Raw genomic sequence first — 17,502 nt, 5'->3', positions numbered from 1 at the left:
TGTGGAGTTTTATTATCATACAAGTAATTTCATAGTACAAACTGTGATGTCTGTGAATCGTTTGTGAATGTGTAGGAGTTTAAGGCTATAAATAAAAGGGAGTTTAAGTCCTATAAAGACATGAAATTTTTATAACAGATTGTTCAAAGAAAATAAGAATCAGTTGTCACCATTAAAAAATGAAAAACTTGAGACACAAAATCTCATCTCCACAAAACTCAGTTTCTTCAAACATCATTAGGATCCCCATCTATATTTCCACATAAAACCACTGCATTCAAAACCTAACCAACAACTGCACTGCATACACACCGGGGACAAGGTGACCCCCTCCAAAAGGTATGTTGTGGTAGAACTCATTTCTACCTTAACACATCTTTTGTCAAGTGCTCCAATTTACACATCAAGCTCACAGCTCTACTGAGGATCATTTCCAATACGGTGTAGCTCATGTGTTACACTATTAAAAGGTACTTACTCTACGTGGATTAGCCCCAAAGCTTCAAGACTAAACAAATTCTTCAAATGAGGTTGTAATAATTAAGTAGGGTATTGTTCCAATTTGGGGGCTTTATCTGCTTCTGTAATTCAGACCATCATTCTGTTTATAAACACACCAAATCCTGCTAATTAATCTCAGATGACTAAACAGGCTAGTGGATTGTTTGCTGCTTTTAACTCTGAAATGAAAAGCAACAATTCCAGTGCTTGTATTTTTTGGTTGCTATAAAGCTATCAAAACACAGACCCAAGCCTGGAAATCTATCAGGCAACAAACTGGGTATGGGACAACCAAAGACAATAAAAATAAATTGGTTTCCTGTGACTGTTGGGGGGATGTCTGCAGCAGAAGGTATCACACGTGGACTACTGAAATCATTATCAGCACCAAAGCTTGAGTAGAGAGCTACAGGAATCAATCCCAAACCAATCAGAACCTGGATAATATTCTGCACAGCAATACTGACTGCATAAAATGAAATCCTTCAAAACACAGGCAACAAGGCACAAAGAACTCGAGAAGCAGACAAGTTACTTGAGAGAAGAGAGCGCTCAGCAACCGGTAAGGTTTGACCACCACAGCTGCAAAACACATCAGGCAACAGGACAACAACATCCAAACAGGACAGACATGCAATGAGAGAAAATTCCACGTAAACTAAACCACGTAAGGTCCTTGAAAGCAACCCCTGAATTTTCTGTCCAGGGTAAGGAAAATGCAGGCAGTTGATTCCTATGGTCTCACTGACGCATTACAAATCAACTTTGCAGCGGTCTGAGAGCTCCCTAGCTAATGGTTCACAGGAGTGTTATAAGAAAGAATTAAGAAGAAAAGGCCAGGACACAGTTCTGAGGGAACCATGGCAGCCTTTTCAAAGTTAAACAAGATTGTTACTGTGATATTATAGTGGGGATCAGTTCTAGTAACAGTTCAAGTACAGCTGGGTCATTTCAGGCAAGTATGATGACAAACCTGGCCGGAATGCCGTTGTTTGAACAAACCTGTCAAAGGAGGCTTTGAAGAAATAAATGGAGTAAGAAGAGGGTTTTTTTTTTTGTTTGGATTTTAAACACATATAACTCGCAGTCTTATCTTGGCTACCTTGGGAGGAGCTTCATCTGATCCTCCTGAGTCCCAGGATACTGTGACTTGTCGCCTGGATTCCATTCTCATTCGTTCTTCTTGCTGTAGCTTCTCTTCCTCCAGTATTGTACTATGAAAAACGTTATTATATTGAAGTAAAACTCCAGCTCAATGGCCAACAAACCTCTCCCCAGAGCTCCCACATTTTTCAGGCTAAAGCATACCGTTCAACAAGAGTGACTGAGAACTGAAACATAATCTCTTTTTACTTATATACTGGTCAGCTTTCTGACAGTCAGTATCAGGAAGAAATACTTCTGTAGGGTTACCAGTGTGCTTTTAATAACAGAAGCAGCATCAAGTTTTTAGCGAGCTGTGATTGATCTTGTACAAGGTGTTTCTTTTTTGCACATTAACAGTTCCTTTGATGTGTAATCACACAGAGGAACCCTCAAAGACAATCAATCGAGCATGCACTTACATGAAAACTTCCACTGTTCACAAGAAAATATTCTACTGAACTTATTGCAAAGGTTCCAAACAGACTGAAAATGCTCTTTACTGAAATTCAAGAGAGCTTCAGATCACTAGGATTTCTTTTTTAAACAAAGAGTAAAAAAACCCAAACAACATTTTAAATACTGTATCTTCAGCTCTTACATTTCAGCCTAACACATTCAGCAAACTTAATTTATCAAAGTAGAAATATCTGACAGCGTTCACTCACCTTCTAAACATTCAGGTCAAAAGGCTACATTTTCAGCAAAGTAAAAGACAGTAGTAAAGCCAGTTCACTACTTACCACTGTTCTGACTATTAAAAAGCCTGTTTGAAGTTCACCGTGATACTGCTGCCCCCACAGCAGCCTCCTCCCAGTTCTGCTATGTGGATTATTAATGTTGGATATTTGCCATTTGAAAAAGTACTCAGAACGAAGCTTTGAAACAGGGAGCAGTGAATTCGCTGGAGCTGCACGCTACGCGGACAGTCTGGAGACGTGAGGAGGGCGGATGATTTACATATCGCTGTCCCCAGCGTCAAGATAATCCTGGAAAGGAGCTATTCCAGCCTCTTTAGCATTCTAGAGTTTCCAGAAACAAAGCTAGGTTCTGAGTATAGAATCTCCTGTTCCGTCTGCTAAATAACCACACAGGATTACTCATGCAGGGGATGAGATCAACTACAGCAATCTATTCTAATCATGGAACTTTGGTGCTTATTTCAAGAATAAATTCCTGCTTGGTTGGAGAGGAGAACTTTGCTTTTCCTTACTCAGCCAAAAAGTATCTCTGCCACTTCTAAAAAAGCAGCGAAGTCATCTCGTCTCGCTGCAGCTAAACCAAGTTTGTAAGGATTGCTGCAATTCCAATCCATCATTGCTTGAAGTAACCCAAGAATGTGCAACTAAAACACCAGTCAAGTTATTTGCAAAAGTCGTCCTGACACAACCACCACAGAACACAGCTACAGACCAATAGAGGGAAATAAAAGGAGAAACACGTTTTTATTTCACCTTTCCCTTCCTTCAGAATAAGGCAAATTAAATATTTCCTATATGAACCCATGAAAAACAGCAACAAAACCCCATCGCTCTCAAGCTAGGTCACACTTCAGAGACCTGGCATGCCTTTTTATGCACAGAATTTTAGGGGTTAGAAGGGACCTCAGGTCTATCAAGTCCAACCCCCAAATACAGCAATCAGCCAACATGCAGCCATAGCCATGAACCACGATCCCGATCACTCCAGAAACCCCTCAAGATTTAAAAAAAGCCCCAAACCACAACCAAACAATGCAAACCCTGCTCCCAGATACTGCATGAATAAAATAAGGATTTTTACCAGAGCTGTTGATACAGCAGTTTCTCCAATCCCAGCAAACGAATGGAACAGGAGTCAGCTAAAAGCTGCTGACTAAATTTAGAGATGGCTTATTGACAATTTGGGGCCACGGGTGTAATTTGGCACAGTGTGGTCTGTTTTTTTTTCCCTAAAAAGGAAGGAAACTCCAATACCTATCTGCCTTGCTACCCAAACCAGGGCATCTGGGTGCCCTGGGATTTAATGCAATGCCGTTAAACTTAATCCTATCACTAGAAATGACAACTTTCTACTAAATTCTACTAAAAGGACTTCTTGTTTCTTGTCAAATTGGCTCAGCTGTTTGTCTTAAAATGCCTTAAAACGAATTCATCCCACCCTGCTATCATCAGGAGGTCTTCTCCTCAGCAACCCAGTAAGTAGCCTGCTCAGAAGGCTGATAGACCGCAGTAGAATTTTGGACTTGGATGCCCTTGAGGACAGGAACATCAAGTAGAAATGCCTCAGAGAAGCATTGCTTGTAAAAAAAAAAAAACCCAAAGAATAGAAGTGACTCACAGAAACGTCTTTGTTTTCACAAAGGGAAGACCAATCCACAGACAGTAAAAGCGTGCCGAGAGATATTTTTGACCTTTCCTCAGTACAGCTGCTTAAGTGCTCTGAACAGTTTATTGGAGTCTGGAGAAGGTCAGGAAAGTCAGATCTAGGCATATTTTCCCAAACTGCACATCTATTTTTAGCAGTAAGGAGGAGCAAGCAGAGAAATGTTTCTATTCATACGATTTCCCCAGCAAATTTTGAGGTATTACAGACAAACTTCACTCATCTTCTTGGCTAGGTTAAATCAGATTACAAAATAACCTCAACTATTAAATGTTTGCATAATTGATACAGTTCCTTCATTTACAAAGATTCATTTAATTGAAACTGGCTCATGACACTGGCAAGGAGACGTTGACTGGGAGCTTCAGTGCAGGATTAGCTGCAGGACTGAAATGTATCATTTATATCAGAAGGCAAAGCAACACCAGCACTCGCTGTCGTGGTGCCACAGGAACCATTAGGTTCAGATGGAGACTGTTCCTAATGCTCTCTGTGCCAAGAGCAAAAGGCCTTGTGAGGCAACATCTCAAGCCCTACATCAAATGCAGTCACAACAAGGCTCAAGTCCAGTTCTCATCAGGTAATTATCCTACCACTGCTGTAAAACCAGACTTTAAAACATGAGGAAGTCTTTTTACTCTCTTTAAATACTCTTTTTAGAGCTGGATCTACTATGTCACCGGCAGCACTGAGATGCTAGAGCCATCATCCACTCCGCTAAACCCTGTGCTGCTTCATCAGAGGGCTGGACTCACACTCAGGGTATCACGGAATGTCAGGGGTTGGAAGGGACCTTGAAAGGTCATCTAGTCCAATCTCCCTACCAGGGCAGGATCACCTAGATTAGGGCACACAAGAACATGTCTAGGCTGGTTTTGAATGTCTCCAGAGAAGGAGACTCCACAACCTCTCTGGGCAGCCTGTCCCAGGGCTCCACTACCCTCATAGTGGAGCAGTTTCTCCTGCTGTACACATGGAACCTCCTATGCTCCTGCTTGCACCCACTGCCCTTTGTTCTATCACTGGACATCACTGAGATGAGCCTGGCTCTGTCCTCCTGACACTCATCCTTTACATAGTTATGAACTCCTACCACAGCAGTGATACAACTGCTCTTCCTTTTGCTGTTTTAGCAGAAAGCATGAGTGATGGGGACTTTATATAAAATTCATTCTATGATGTAGTGAAAATGTCATGCAATTACATTAATTTGAAAGCTCAAAACTAAGCTGCTCAAAGCTTCTGCCCCTCTGCTCTTGTGAGACCCCACCTGGAGTACTGTGTCCAGCTTGTGAGTCCCTGGTACAGGAAAGATGTAGAGCTGTTGAAGCAAGACCAGAGGAGGGTCACAAAGATGATCAAGGGGCTGGAACACCTCTCCTGTGAAGACAGGCTGCCAGAGTTGGGTTTGTTCAGCCTGGAGAAGGGAAGGCTCCAGGGAGACCTAATCGACCAATACTTAAAGAGGTCCTAAAGGAAGGTGGGAAAGGACTGTTCACCAGGGAGTGCAGGGATAGGACAAGGGACCGTGGTTTCAAGCTGAAAGAGGGCAGGGTTAGGTTTGACATTAGGAAGAAATTCTTCACTGTGAGGGTGGTGAGGCACTGGAACAGGCTGCCCAGAGAAGCTGGGCAACCTGGTTTAGTGAGTGTGTCCCTGCCCATGGTAGGGGATTGGACCTAGATGATCTTTGAGGTCCCTTCCAACCCAAAGCATTCTATGGTTCGAAGATAAAATCCAACTTAACCTCCAGTGCAAAGTATAAATTAAACTTAGTAGTAAATGTATGTACGGGACAGTCAACGGCTACAGTGACTGTATAAATGTAGTACAGTATGAGTATGGTTCTAGTAAGTGGCTATGAGTCATTCTGAGGAGAAATGCTGTAAAAGTGATACTGCATGACTCGGCCAATTAAACACTTTGCAAAGGGCCTCTTGTATTGCTTCCCATGTGGTGCAAGACTGAAAATCTCTTCTACACAAGGTCAGCAAAGCAACACATGCTTCCTGATTGAAACCCCACAGGTTTTACATCTGTGCAGTCAGTGACAGTCGGTGACAGAACTGGAGGAGCGGCAGGGTAGCACCTCACTCCGGCTTTGCTCGCTCTTACTGTTGGAGAGCAGAGTCGGCGAGGGGACCTGGGGGTGCTGGTGGACAGCAGGATGACCATGAACCAGCCATGTGCCCTCCTGGCCATGAAGGCCAATGGCATCCTGGGGTGTATTAGAAGGTGTGTGGTTAGTAGGTCAAGAGAGGTCCTTCTCCCCCTCTACTCTGCCCTGGTGAGACTGCACATGGAGTATTGTGTCCAGTTCCGGGCCCCTCAGTTCAACAAGGACATAGAGCTCCTTGAAAGAGTCCAGCACAGGGCCACCAAGATGATGAAGGGAGTAGAACACCTTCCTTATGAGGAGAGGCTGAGGGAGCTGGGCCTCTTTAGCTTGGAGGAGACTGAGGGGTGACCTTATTAATGTTCATAAATATATAAAGGGTGAGTGTCAGGACGATGAAGCCAGGCTCTTCTCAGTGATGTTCAAGGATACAACACGGGGAAACGGGTGCAAGCTGGAGCATAGGAAGTTCCATGTGAATATAAGGAGAAGCTTTTTCACTGTGAGAGTGACAGAGCCCTAGGACAGGCTGCCCAGAGAGGTTGTGGAGTCTCCTTCTCTGGAGACATTCAAAACCTGCCTGGATGTGTTCCTGTGTGATTTAGTCTGTGTGATCCTGGTCTGGCAGTGGGGTTGGACTAGATGATATTTCAAGGTCCCTTCCAACTCCTAATGTTCTGTGATTCTGTGATCACACCCCCCCAAAAAATTGAAAAAAGAACCTGTGACGTGAGAGGGAATTAAGTTCAGAAATCCACAAACCATTCATTTGTTTTTTTGCTTACTCTGAAGACTTAACTCATCCCTATCCACTTTGGACAGATCAAATGCTTAAATAGATCAGGCCTTATTATCACCCATATAACACAACATAAATTCTATAGAAATCAACATCTTTGCATTGCACAAGCAGCTGCACGTAAAGTCTGTGCAAAGCAGATGTTCCTCTGAAATGGGAAAAGCATCAAATAACAAACAGAGAGAGCACATCAAATACTCTCATCAGTGCTATTTCAGATGCAGAGAAGCTTTTTTTCCCAAAGCCACGGACTTTTTCTCATTAAAAGGGAGAGGAATGTTGTGGTGCTGCATCACTGGCTTCAAGCAAACAACCAGTCTGCTCTCAGCTTGAAAAGGCTACCCTGGATGGGATCCAGAACAAGCAGCAGCAACACCATGGAGAAAAGGCCACCAGGGAAATGGCTTGTTTTTGCAAGTTCATGGGAATCTGAGTTTTGAAGCATAATCTTTCCTAGCTGCCTGAGATCGACTTGTCATAAGGGAATTGGCAGCCTCTTCAATGGGAGGCTGACTCTGTCTCTGAGCTGCACAAAGAAGACCTGAGCATGACCGTGCCACTGAATTTCCAGGAGGTAAAGGTCATCAGTTTGGAATGGCAGAAAACTCTCTGCTTTGATGAGAAGAGAGTAAAAAAAATGGATTTTAGGGTTGCTGTGGCTCCAGGACAGCTTGTCCTCTAAAAAATGCTTCACTTTTCCTATGAATGCTGTACCTCCGAGGTGCATTTTTTCATCTGGAGCCAGAGAATCACTTCAGTTGGAAGGGACTCCTGGAGGTCTTGAGTCCAATCTCCTGGTAAAGCTGGGTGCCATGCATGGGGGAAGGTCAGGTTGCTCAGAGCCTTTTCCCGTCAAGGAAAATTTTGCACCAAAATTTCCAGGGCTTCTGGGTGACCCATTTCAGAGCTCATCCACACACATCAGGAAACATTTTGATTTGTAACCAGTGAGAATTTGCCTTGCTGCACGATGTGAATGTTGGCTCTCACCCTTCAGCCGTGCATTTCTGAGGCCAGCCAGGCCCTGTGCAGTGGTCTGTCCTGTTTAACTGGCGACACCATTCTACACCTTTCACTTTTTTCCCCCTCTTCACAGAATCATTAAGGTTGGAAAAGACCTCCAAGATCATCTAGTCCAACCATCCCCCTACCACCTACATCACTTACTAAATTAAATACCTCATTCAACCTTTCCTTGAACACCCTGAGGGACGGTGACTCAACCACTCCCCCTGAGCAGCCCATTCCAATGCCCGACCACTCTTTCTGAGAAGAAATCTCTCCTAATGTCTAACCTGAACCTGCCCTGGCACAACTTGCAGCCATTCCCACTTGTCCTATCACTAGTTATCTGTGAGAAGAGGCTGGCCCCCAGCTCACCACAATTTCCTTTCAGGTACTTGTAGAGGGCAATGTCTCCCCAAGACTCCTCTTCTCCAGACTAAACAGTTCCAGTTCCCTCAGCTGCTCCTCATCAGACTTGTGTTCCACTCTAGACTCTAAGTGCTGCTGACGTCTTTCTCTCTCTGAGTACAACCTATGTTTATTTCATCCCCCAAGAAAGTAACTTTTACTCTGGCTTTACTCATCTTCTTCCCTTGCTAGTGAGATTCTCTCCCTGTCTGAGTTTCACACCATAGCCACATTCCTAGTCATTATTTTAGGGCTTCATTCTCCCCTGTGCCAGTCAGCTGTGTACAATCAGAGTGCAAATTAAAAAGAATCTTATTCTTTCAGAAACAAAAGAGAAAGAAAGATAAAGCAAGAGAACTGAGAATTTCCACCAAATCACATGACCACGTATCTTTTCCTTGCAATCCCTACCAAGCTTTGCCATTCCTCCCTTTGCTGGTAACTCCATACAATCCCCAGCATAAATTCTCTGTAGAGGAGGGCTACGTCCTCCTCAGGCTACATAAGTTCTTGGTCTACACTGGAGCTCCCACAGTAACACATGGCAACCCACTTGACATTTTAAGAAAAAGGAAGAAAAAGTCAAGGTAGCTAAGTTATCCACACAGCAACTCTGAAACAGCATCAGAACTGTATTAAAATTATCCCTTTTTTAACCATCCTATGAATTATCTTGCACCATGAACACCCAGTGACAGCACAAAATGATACTGTGAAAATAAAACATGTTGCAAAGCACAAGTCTGAAACTAGACATAAGATAAACTTGAGAATTTGGCAACAAATTACAACAGATCCAAGAGTAATTTACAGTGTATAAATACCTACAGACTGTTTGAAGCTTATATTGACTTAGGTATAACAGATACAGAGCACTCATAAAATCCCAGAGATGGTCACAAATATGAAATATATTCAGATAATATAGATGTTTCCAAGTTTAAATATCACTCCCACTTTGTGGCTGGTGAAATGGAGATGTGGACACTGAAATCATTGCAGAATGAGCCACCGTGTGAATTTAGACTAGGCTCAGAAGTGTGTGCTCATATTCATTCCAAGATAAACATAAGGTTGTCTGTATCCTGGTTTACTAAAGGCAAAGGAATTTGTAGTTAATGACACTGCATCTATTGCAGGCTCTGCAACCGCACAGACACAGCTGCCCCAGGGCAACCAGCACGCTGCTTATGTTAGGAAAATAAATTTCAACAGCACTCATCTGATAGTCCATTTATTTAAGAAAGAGTACACATTTCTACCCCAAAACTGTACACTGCATGTTTGGCTAAGCAATCGCTCTAAATTCTTTCTACCCACTCCTCCTCAAGGACTGTAGCATGGAGAGCTTAAAATACAAACAAATTGCTTGTAAAATCCAGTTTTTCTTAGGAGAGAAAGGTGATTCATATTTCCAGTTATTTGAATTTACCACCTAGTCTAATTTTCTCCAACAGATAAGGTCCAGACCTCCAAAAGAGTACTAAAAAAACTAGCCTTCTGAAGATAAAACTTAATACCTTATGTCTCCAATTTTCTACAGAAAGAAAATACTGTAAGAGAAGAGACAGTGAAAATAAGTATTTCTGAATAAGGAAACCACCTTTCAGAAGTATAACCCTACCTGAGTTGTGCTTTAAGTTCAGTAAACCTGGGTCGTCTACTAGGGTCGTATGCCCAGCACTTGGTCATAAGGCTGTAGAGGGTAGGAGGGCAGTTTGGAGGCATTGGGAGCCGCTCACCGTTCTCAATTCGCCCAATCACATCATTGTTCTTCACTCCCTGGAAGGGCTTTACCCCATGCATTAGGATCTCCCACATACACACACCTGAGAAACACACACAAAGATTTTGTCCCCAGTGTCAGCAAACAACAAAACCCATTAAAAAAAAGACACTCCCCCCCCCCCCCCCCCAGTTTTGTAGAGCCAAACAACACAATTTCTTCTGAAATGTACAGCTAGAGAATCCAGTTTTGACTTACCAGCAGGCAGCAGAGAGGAGTGGTGTGCAGTAGGATTACACATGCAGTATCAACCTGAGCTATTTATGAGGAAGCATGACCCAGAGCTGGCTCACCGCAGCCTGGTTTCACATTTACCTACCTTCTACCAGCTGTAAATCAGAAGGGTTGTTCATATTATAATCTACTTTTTTTTATTTAATGAGGTAGAATGTTTGCTTTCTCTCTGACTAGCTCCAATGGGCTTGTTTCCACATGCAGAGCTTATTTTCACTTTGAGGGTGTTCTAACACTGGCATCAATCCCATTTTTTTTGTCCTGAAACTATGTAATGAAACAGTTTCTGTTGAAACTATGTTAAAAGCACAATGGGACAACTGGTCTTCCAGTTTAGATTGGCCAAAATAGATTTAATTTTTCTGACTGTACCAGAGTTTTCTTCTATCTAGTATAAACCTGCTAAAATTCACATACCCTTCACTTAAAAACATTCACATTTTGTTCTGTAAAGAGGGTGAACCCCTCCTTGTCCGTCCCACTCTTATACCCAGCTTCATCCTCTTTGTTCCCTTACACAGGGAACAGTTTGAACCACTCTAAGCACAGGTGACCAGGATCATATAAAAACTTACATATTTGAGAAAAAAAAAAAGATCAAGGTTTCAGTATATTCCCATTAACTAATTTTTACTCAGGGTCTGGTCATATTTTGTAAGCCAGCAGGAGCTATGAGAGAAATATTAAGTGGGGATTTGGCATTAAAGATCTGGAAACAGACACCATGCAAGGTGATGTCTTAAGGAAGGAGGCATATCAGCATGAAGGAAAAAGTCAAAATATAAAACAGAATCAGCAAGCAACAATGGTGCAAGAAAAAGAAATCAGAGGGAAAAACAACAGTGAAAAACCCATCTCCTTTCCTACTGTGACTTAATTTCCTTGTCCCTTCATTTCTGTTCACTTCCAACTAGAGGCAAAAAGGCACCCAAAAGTTTTGGCTTACTGAGGAGAAAAAGGAAATAAAAACACAGAGGTGGAAAACGTGCTGGAAGAAATCCTATTTTCAGAAAGCACAGTAAAAACAGTGCCAGAAATCTGGAAATTACTCATTTCCAGTAGTTAACTTAAGAAAACCACCCACTGGGTATTCACTTACCAAACATCCACACATCGCTAGCTGAGGTAAACCGTCGGAAGTTGATTGACTCTGGAGCCATCCATTTGATAGGTAATTTTCCTTTGGAAGCTACAGGGAAGCGAAGGCAAGACAAGGAAGACTTTTATTCTTACTAGGGAGCTCAAACAGATTTTGTTTTCACTGAAGTAATACATAGGCAAAACCCCATCTCCAGTTAAGTCCTCTAACTGTCTGACCAATACATTCTGCTGGTTGTCCTCTGCCTAGAGAGAAGAGCAGCACTTTGCCCAAAAATTCAGATTGACTGAGCTCCTTTATGTTTTAAATTAGTTCTTACTTCAAGACGCAAATGCAGTTACAAAGGTACTGGCATCAAATCTGAAACAGTCACAATATCTCAGAAGGGGGAGTCGGTGTTTTTAAATGATTGATAAAAAGAAGGGTAGGTTGTCTTGCCTTAGGTAAAACAGGAAAAAAAGAACACCTCCCCCTCCCACACCCATAACCCTCCAAACCCACAATAAATACCCCAAAAACGAACCACAGAAGCATTAAGAAGAAATAATTATGTCCAAAGTGCTCCCCCTCTCAGTGATTAAAATTACGACCTACAGTTCACAGCAGGAAAGAATCACAGAATGACAAGGTTGGAAAAGACCTTTAAGATCATTGAGTCCAATCATTCCTGTCCTATGCTAAACCATAACCCTAAGTACCTTGTCTACCTATCTTTTAAACACACCCAGGGATGGTGACTCAACCACATCCCTGGGCAGCCTGTTCCACATCCTGACAACTCTTTCAGGGAAGAACTTTTCCCTAACATCTAATCTGACCCTGCCCTGGTGCAGCTTTGTGCCATTTCCCTTTGTCGTGTCACCTGGCTGAAGAGACCATCGCCCACCTCTCTACAACCTCCTTTTAGGCAGTTGTAGGTGGTGATAATGTCTCCCCTCAGCCTCCTCTTCTCCAGGCTAAACATTCCTAGCTCCCTCATCCATTCCTCATAGGATTTTCCCTCCAGCCCCTTCCCCAGCCTGGTTGCCCTTCTCTGGACTCGCTCCAGGACCTCAATGTTCTTCTTATGGTGAGGAGCCCAGAACTGGACACAGCACTCAAGGTGCCGCCTCAACAATGCCCACTACAGGGGCAAAATCACCTCCCCAGACCTACTGGCCACACTATTTTTGATACAAGCCAGGATGCCATTGGCTTTCCTGGCCACCTGGGCACACTGCTGGCTCATGTTCAGCCTGCAGTCAACCAACACCCTCAGGTCCTTCTCTTCCTGACATCTGTCTAGCCAGTCTCCCGCAAGCCTGTAGCTCTGCAAGGGGTTGTCCTGTCCCAGGCGAGAGGAGATAAATAAATCAAGGAACCAGAATGGGGGTGTAAGGGGACAGATAAATGATATTTTCTAATATATGACTGAAACAAGAAGTATTTTGCTTTCCTAATACAGACTTGATTTGAAATGGTAGTGTTTGGTACGCTTCATGCTGTATTTCCCTTCTATCAGGTACTGCAGAACATCTCACAGCTGCTGGAGCCGCTTTACATCAGTATTCCATCCAAAATGAGGAAAAAAAGGAGGCTTCAAAGACTTTTTTTTTGTCCTGAATCTCATTAGCCCAGAGGCATCTGAAGTATGAGGCATACAGTAACTGAAAATTTACCTACAAGTAACCTCAAACTCATTGTAGGCTACCTGTATTACACCACGAATATGAGGATTATCTCTGACAGGCCTCAAATATGGATTTTCTTCTAAAAATTGCAAAGGAAGCACTAAAGGTGTCTTACAAAGCAGAATTTTACCTACACATAGATTTTCTACTTTTTGCAACTTTTTTTAGCCCCTGGTGCAACCTACATGTGTGCTTAAGAAGGAGAACACATGCAGGAATGTACTGCCATCTATTAAACTGTCCAAGAGTTTGCCTTTTTATACAAACACAGCAACTAGATCCAGAATATCTGGGTAATTCCTTTAGAGAATGAAACTCTATATTGCAAGAAGCCACTGTGTTCTAACGGGCCTGCAAGAAGGATCCAGAGCATCAACTTACCTTTATAGTAAGTACTGTCTTCCATGTATCGGGATAAACCAAAGTCACCTAATTTCACACAGTCAGTGGCAGATACCAGCACATTTCTAGCAGCAATATCCCTGTCAAACAGAGGAGAAGTTATTTCTAATCTTTTAAAAACTTCCAAGTGGTGAAAGCTCATTTATTACAACCTATTCAAGGCCAGGTTGGATGGGGCCCTGGGCAACCTTGTGTAGATCCAGACCTGGAGGTTGGTGGCCCTACCTGTGTCAGGGGGGTTGGAAACGTGTGATCCTTGGGGTCCCTTCCAACCCAGACCATTTGATGATTCTATGATTCTAGAGAGCTGAATTACTTTTCTAGCCATGTTTTGGGTGTGTACATACAGAAAAAGATGACTACATGTTGTCTTCTGGCTTGGAAAAGCTTGCAAGAATGCTGCAATGTGTTTGATCCAGAGCTGTCATCTGAATATGTAACCATCAGCATCAAGATCAGAGGAAAATGTGTTATTCTCCATATATTTAAATATCATAGACTAACAATTTTTGGCAATTAGATGTGATAGAAAGAAGAAAATCTGTCTCCAGTCCTTCTAAAGGTAAAGAACTGGTTTAAGACCTCAGTCCTCTAAGAGGCTTCCTAATCATGAGCTCTGTTTGTAGTGATGCCACGGGGACTATGGAAAGACGTGGCATTGTTCTCTTGTGGTTTCCCAGGTTTGACAACCCACCTTATGTGGCTGTTGGTTCTGGATTTCAGCAGGCTTGGCTAAGTGTTGAGAGATTTAGCTTCGAGCAGTGAAGTAAGAACAGCAAATGGAGCAGTGCCGCTGCTTTCTCCCATTTCAGTATGGAATGAGTATGTTTGATTTTCAAATTTTAGTACTAGAGTGAAAATCAACAGCTACTTGGCCAAAATTCAAGGGTCTGTAACAACTGTAAGGGTTTTATAAACATACCTATGTACATACACATACCTAATACTTACACATGTGCATGTTTGTAGCTACAATATCCAACATACAGACTTTGAATCTAAGTATTTAAACACAAGCCATAGAATGTGTGAGGTTGGAAGAGACTTAAAGGTCATCTAGTCCAACTCCCCTGCAGTAAGCAGGGACATCTTCACTAGACCAGGTTGCTCAAAGCCCCATCAAGCCTGACCTTGAATATCTCCAGGGATGAGGCCTCCACTACCAATCTGGGCAACCTGTTCTAGTGTCTCACCACCCTCATAGTGAAGAACTTCTTCCTAATGTCTAACCTAAACTTGCCCTCCTCTAGTTTAAGATAATTACCTCTCCTCCTATTGCTACATGCCTTTACAAACAGATAAACTGCTCAAGTTCAAAATGAAATGGTACATGATACTTTTAATTGTGTACAACATGAGGCTAAAGCCAGCCTCTTCTCTCTAGAAAGGTCATGCTCAAATTCAAGGGAATGAAATTCAAAACACACCCAGAAGGGAATTTAGGTTTACTTTCTAGCTAAGCAAGGATTTGTATTTTTGTTTCCCGAGTTCCTAAGAAGCCATCCATGCCTTGTTTTGCTTTTCTGTGTTTGGAAAACTCCAGGTGACTCAAGTCACCTTTTAAAAATATTGTAAGGACAAAGCACCAACTCAGCTGATTAAAATCCAGCACCATCTCAGAGCCAACCATGGAGCGAGCCAGCAGGTGTCACTCTTGAAAAGGGTGTCACGCCGGTGGTGGTGCCAGACAAAAGTGCTATACTCATATGGAGACTGACTTAAAACAGGTTAAGTGGTTTTTAGGAGTTAGAAAGCATTGCTGCTAGACATTCATCATAAGTCAGGATCTAGAAACACAAAAAGGAGGCTTCAAAGAATTCAAGGATGTGTTGTGTTTTGTCATCACTCGAGGAAGTGCATGTCACAGCCAAGGCACCGACAGTCAAACAGCTGGGAAGCTAGGACTCCTCCTAGTCATAGAATCCTAGAACATCCTGAGTTGGAAGAGACGCATAAGGGTCATCAAGTCCAACTCCTGGCTCCACACAGGGCCAGCCAAGCCAGAGCATGGGAGAGAGTGCATCCTCCAGACGCTTCTTGAACTCAAATTTTGAATAGTTATAAACAAAAACACACACCCACACACACATATATATATATGTATAAAAACTTACCTATGTACAAATCTTTTGCTCTCTAAGTAGGCAAGTGCTGTGCTAAGCTGGTAAGCGTAGAGTATCAGAGAGGCCAGATCCAAGCTGTATTTTCTTACTTGCAAAAACGATCTCAACTTTTTGTACAGAGAAGGAAAAGAAAGGAAAGAAGTTAGGACAAAAACCACACAAAGTTGAACGAGGCGTATCGCAAATCGTGAAGTTTATGGAAGTATCAGTGGGCATGCCTTTCCTTCAGACTGTGTGAGAAAAGAAAACCACCTGCTGTGAAGAAATTTGACTCTGGGTTAAATTCAAGCAGGTTTTTTTCTACATGAAAACTGTTAATAAAAAAACCAACAATTGTGCATTGCTTTCAGGCTCCTGTTGAAGACTGAGAGCAGATGCTGCTGCTGTTCCAGAGTAAAGCACTCCTGGACTTTTTATGCATTCCTCCCTTGAGAACAAAATAATTTAGAACAATGGCCTCAATAATTTAGAATGAAATTGTACATGGCCAATCTGAACACCAATTAAACCAGTATTGTTTTGGAAGCATTCATCTTAATCTGTATTTGCTAAAACAACTGGATTTAACTCATGGAAGCCAATATAAATGCAGAATTGTTGTATGTTATATTGCTGGTCTAAAGCAGGGAGGACTTTGTGGGAGACAGGACAAGGGGCAATGGCCTCAAGTTGGAGCACAGGAAGTTCCACACCAATGTGCGGGAGAACTTTTTCCCAGTGAGGGTGACAGAGCCCTGGGACAGGCTGCCCAGGGGGGTGTGGAGTCTCCTTCTCTGGAGATACTCAAGACTCATCTGGACGTTGACCTGTGTGACCTGTACTAGGGACCCTGCTTTGGCAGGGGCGTTGGACCCCATGATCTCTGGCGGTCCCTTCCAACCCCTACGATTCCGTGAATCTAATGGCAGGTGGCACCAGAATTCACTATAAATTAAAAAGAAGGTTTGAGAAATGATTCAGACACTGGAAAGGAATTCTGTAACTTTTTGACAGAAAATGACTTCTTCACTACAGGTTTTCCTGTCTTTTTTTTCTTGGACAACATGTTGCAGTTTGGGAATTCCAGTGAGCACCGTACAGCGCTGTGTGACATACCCCTCCAGCTCGGATTTTCAGAGACATGCGACTCAAAGAAAACACATCAACACATCAACAGAGGTCTAGTTCTGTTTTAACCAATCACCTAAGAGACATAGCAACGAGCAAAGTAATTCTATCTATGGTCTCTGCTGTGGAGACTGTGCAGAAAAAAACCAAAACTAGAAGAAATTCAGTGTTCCAAGGGAAAACACAGTACTATTCAAGAAGAGTAAAAGATCTATGACAGAATTTCACTTCAGGTAGGTGCATTTGCAAAGGCTGTTTAAATGATATCACAATATCATCATCCTGACACAGGTTATGCTCTCATTCTGGAACAGGAATTGAATTCTCTGCAAACCATGACTAAATGGCATCAGTATGAGGTGATGCAGTCCCCTTGGTGGAGGAGCTATGTCCAATTCTGCCAGTCCTGTATCTGAGTGCACAATTCTACAAACCACTTTGGAGAGTGAATACTGTGAGAAGAGTGCCAAGAAATGATTTTTTCAGTCTTGTCTAAAGGTATCTGTGAGCTGAAAGACCAAATAGCAGAGTTGCACAAGGATTTTCCCTACCTCTCCAAGCGTACAGAGCTCCATGATTATCCAAACTGGGTTTTCTGTAATGACTCCAATGAGCTTTACAATATGAGGGTGATCAAACTGACGCATTGTTACTGAAAGGAAAAGCAAAACAAGTTAGTGTGTTATATAAAACCTTTTTCCCTTAAAAAAAAAGAGGTAAAAAATCAAAAAAGTCATTAAGAAAC

At 42.5% G+C, this 17,502-nt stretch overlaps 1 protein-coding gene across 26 annotated transcripts in view; it reads right to left on the bottom strand.

Annotated features, from left to right (window-relative positions):
* Positions 1-17,502, bottom strand: part of PTK2 (protein tyrosine kinase 2) — a gene marked incomplete at its 5' end in the record, with an annotated part of 172,637 nt that overhangs the window by 28,354 nt on the left and 126,781 nt on the right. For all 26 annotated transcript variants that reach the window (XM_084260376.1, XM_084260372.1, XM_084260373.1 and 23 more), the window contains 6 exons: positions 1,604-1,715; positions 9,961-10,165; positions 11,456-11,545; positions 13,507-13,607; positions 15,642-15,757; positions 17,309-17,409. In XM_084260376.1, coding sequence (XP_084116502.1) covers positions 1,604-1,715; positions 9,961-10,165; positions 11,456-11,545; positions 13,507-13,607; positions 15,642-15,757; positions 17,309-17,409 — 725 coding nt within the window. The remainder of the gene's footprint in view (positions 1-1,603; positions 1,716-9,960; positions 10,166-11,455; positions 11,546-13,506; positions 13,608-15,641; positions 15,758-17,308; positions 17,410-17,502) is intronic.

This window comes from Gallinula chloropus (assembly GCF_964237585.1).
Source record: "Gallinula chloropus genome assembly, chromosome: 2".
Classification (NCBI taxonomy): domain Eukaryota; kingdom Metazoa; phylum Chordata; class Aves; order Gruiformes; family Rallidae; genus Gallinula; species Gallinula chloropus.
Note: the sequence above shows the minus strand (reverse complement) of the source record. Positions and strands in the feature narration are given on the sequence as shown.